Consider the following 2,316-nt stretch of genomic DNA (forward strand, 5'->3'; position numbering starts at 1 on the left):
CAGCTTTGCATTAACTTTCCTCAAAATACAATTACAACTTTGCATTAACTTTCTTGCTCGTCTACTTCCACCTTCCCTTTCAGTGTATATGACAAAGACTGAACTCAAAAGTGTTGCAATATAATCTCTCGGATTCATCTCATTTGAGGCCACAACCACCAGATCACAGAAATGGGCTTCTACTTCAATTCTCACACGCTGGCCTCTTTCTTCCTGCTCTTAGCATTCCCAGCCTTCACTTATGGATGGGGAATTGTCGGCCACCAGATTATTTGCCAGATTACCCAGGATCGTTTAAGTGAGTCAGCAGCTGCAGCGGTTAAAGAACTACTCCCTGCCTACGCAGAGAACGACCTAAGCACCCTTTGCTCTTGGGCAGATACAATCAAGTTTCGATACCATTGGTCGTCGGAACTTCACTACATTGATACCCCTGATGATCTTTGCACTTATAATTACAACAGTTAGTGTTCATGCATGCTTTGATTGTGTTTATTCTAGTCCATACAATATCGTTCTAGTATTAGCAATGATATGTTGTTGGTTATGATCAGGGGATTGCAAAGATGAAGATGGTGTGAAAGGGAGGTGTGTCTCAGGTGCCATCACTAATTATACTAATCAGCTTCTCACCTATGGAAGCTCTGCCGATGAATCACAATGTAATTAATATATCAAAGATAGTTTCTATGTCCTATGTTATATTGATATCATTTCTACTTAATTCATTTCCTCTGTTTTTTTTTACCTGTAATCTAGATAATCTCACTGAAGCACTTCTATTCCTTTCTCACTTAATGGGTGACATCCATCAGGTAGAAGAGACTATTTCTTAATTGCTTTCTTCAGTTATTTGCACCAACTGATGTCGATTCGGAATTGTTTAGCCTCTTCATGTAGGATTTACTTCTGATAGAGGAGGAAATACGATCCCAGTGCGTTGGTTTAGAAGGAAATCAGAGCTCCATAAAGTAGGAATTTGGTTTATTTTTTTGAAAATCTCTTTCACCATTTTTCACACTAATTTTCATGTGCGGATATATGCTGCAATGCAGGTCTGGGATAAAGATATTATTGAGACAGCAGGAGATCGATTTTACGACAATGTTGTGGAGGAATTTCTCGACGCACTCAAACAAAACATCACTGTGAGATAATTTTCCGTGAGTTTTTTTTTTGATGTCTTTGTGTTAGTTTTGATTAAAGCTTTTAGTTGAACAACAGGGAGAGTGGTCTGATCAAGTTGTGAAATGGGAGAAATGCAGCAATAACAAGGTCGCTTGTCCTGATGTGTAAGTAGAATTTGCACTCTGTGTTCATTAGAGAAACAACCCAGTGCACAAAATTCCTCTTGTTTCCTTAAATTTGAACCAGTGATTACCAGGTCATGCGACAATAATTTTACCGTTGCACTTAAGCTATGAAATGAAAATGATAGGGGATTGCAATTCTAAGGAAGTAACTTCTTACACAGTTGGGATAGAAAACCTAACATCAATCTGACTTCTGGTGACAATTCTGTCTTGTATGATCATGACTTGCAGAGGTAATGGTTAACTGAATAACTAACAGATATCACTGATCATGGAGACTATAATCTTATGGAGACAAATTTACTTCTATTTTTCAGCTACGCACTCTTTGATGGTGATGGACATCAAGTGCCTCAAGATCTAGTGGAAAAAGTTGGTAAGGTGTTTGAAACCATTCTGGAAGAGGTAAGTTCTTTATTAACCTTATATCTGCAGTGCTGATAACTTGGAAATATTTCTCTTGTGAAATGACTGTTCAACGTTTACAGGCTAACAAACTCAGGTATGAAACAAATGAAGACATGTCTATAGCACAGGCTATTAAGCTAGTCATGGAGAGGCATTCAATATGATGCATTATTAATGAATTAAGTCTACTTTATGAGATTTCAGATTTTTTTATTATTCATAGGCATTTAGTTTAGATCAAGTGACATTTCTTTATCTTCTTCTTACAGGTGGAGTTTGAAGGATTAGGAGAATTAAGAAGCAAGGATGAAGAAGATGAAGGATTAGGAGAATTAAGAAGCAAGGATGAAGAAGATGAAGGCATCTAGTTTATCTTCTTTCTTTATCTATTTGGTCCACTTCGATCCAAGTACGATGCAAACATGGCAAGGATGAAGAAGAAGAAGGATTAGGAGAATTAAGAAGCAGTGTTTTGTTACTCTTCTAGTGTTGTACATGGTAAAAGTAGTTCAAATGATCCAACTCTTCAAAACTGGATATCAAGATTAGGATGATGTGTTACTCTTCTAGGATTAGGATGTTGTGTTGTTCTACC

At 37.2% G+C, this 2,316-nt stretch overlaps 1 protein-coding gene and 1 long non-coding RNA gene across 2 annotated transcripts; both read left to right on the forward strand.

Moving 5' to 3' along the window:
• Window positions 1-553: 553 nt before the first annotated feature.
• LOC121982747 lies at window positions 554-973 on the forward strand. The gene is made up of 3 exons (XR_006112227.1): window positions 554-662; window positions 760-815; window positions 888-973. It is a non-coding gene; the product is annotated as an uncharacterized LOC121982747 (long non-coding RNA).
• A 76-nt stretch (window positions 974-1,049) lies between these two features.
• LOC121979523 lies at window positions 1,050-2,029 on the forward strand. The gene is made up of 4 exons (XM_042531514.1): window positions 1,050-1,148; window positions 1,225-1,292; window positions 1,631-1,718; window positions 1,802-2,029. The coding sequence occupies exons 1-4, from the start codon at window positions 1,050-1,052 to the stop codon at window positions 1,883-1,885; spliced, it is 339 nt and encodes a 112-aa protein (XP_042387448.1). The 3' UTR covers window positions 1,886-2,029.
• The last annotated feature ends 287 nt before the right edge of the window (window positions 2,030-2,316 follow it).

This window comes from Zingiber officinale, chromosome 5A (genome assembly GCF_018446385.1).
Source record: "Zingiber officinale cultivar Zhangliang chromosome 5A, Zo_v1.1, whole genome shotgun sequence".
In the NCBI taxonomy this organism is placed as follows: Eukaryota; Viridiplantae; Streptophyta; class Magnoliopsida; order Zingiberales; family Zingiberaceae; genus Zingiber; species Zingiber officinale.

What these genes read in the sequence shown, in the direction of transcription:
- LOC121979523 (XM_042531514.1), top strand. Translation starts at nt 1,050, where the DNA reads ATGCAGGTCTGGGATAAAGATATTATTGAGACAGCAGGAGATCGATTT. An exon ending in CACTCAAACAAAACATCACT is followed by an intron (nt 1,149 to 1,224) that starts GTGAGATAATTT and finishes GTTGAACAACAG; the next exon opens with GGAGAGTGGTCTGATCAAGT. An exon ending in TTGAAACCATTCTGGAAGAG is followed by an intron (nt 1,719 to 1,801) that starts GTAAGTTCTTTA and finishes CAACGTTTACAG; the next exon opens with GCTAACAAACTCAGGTATGA.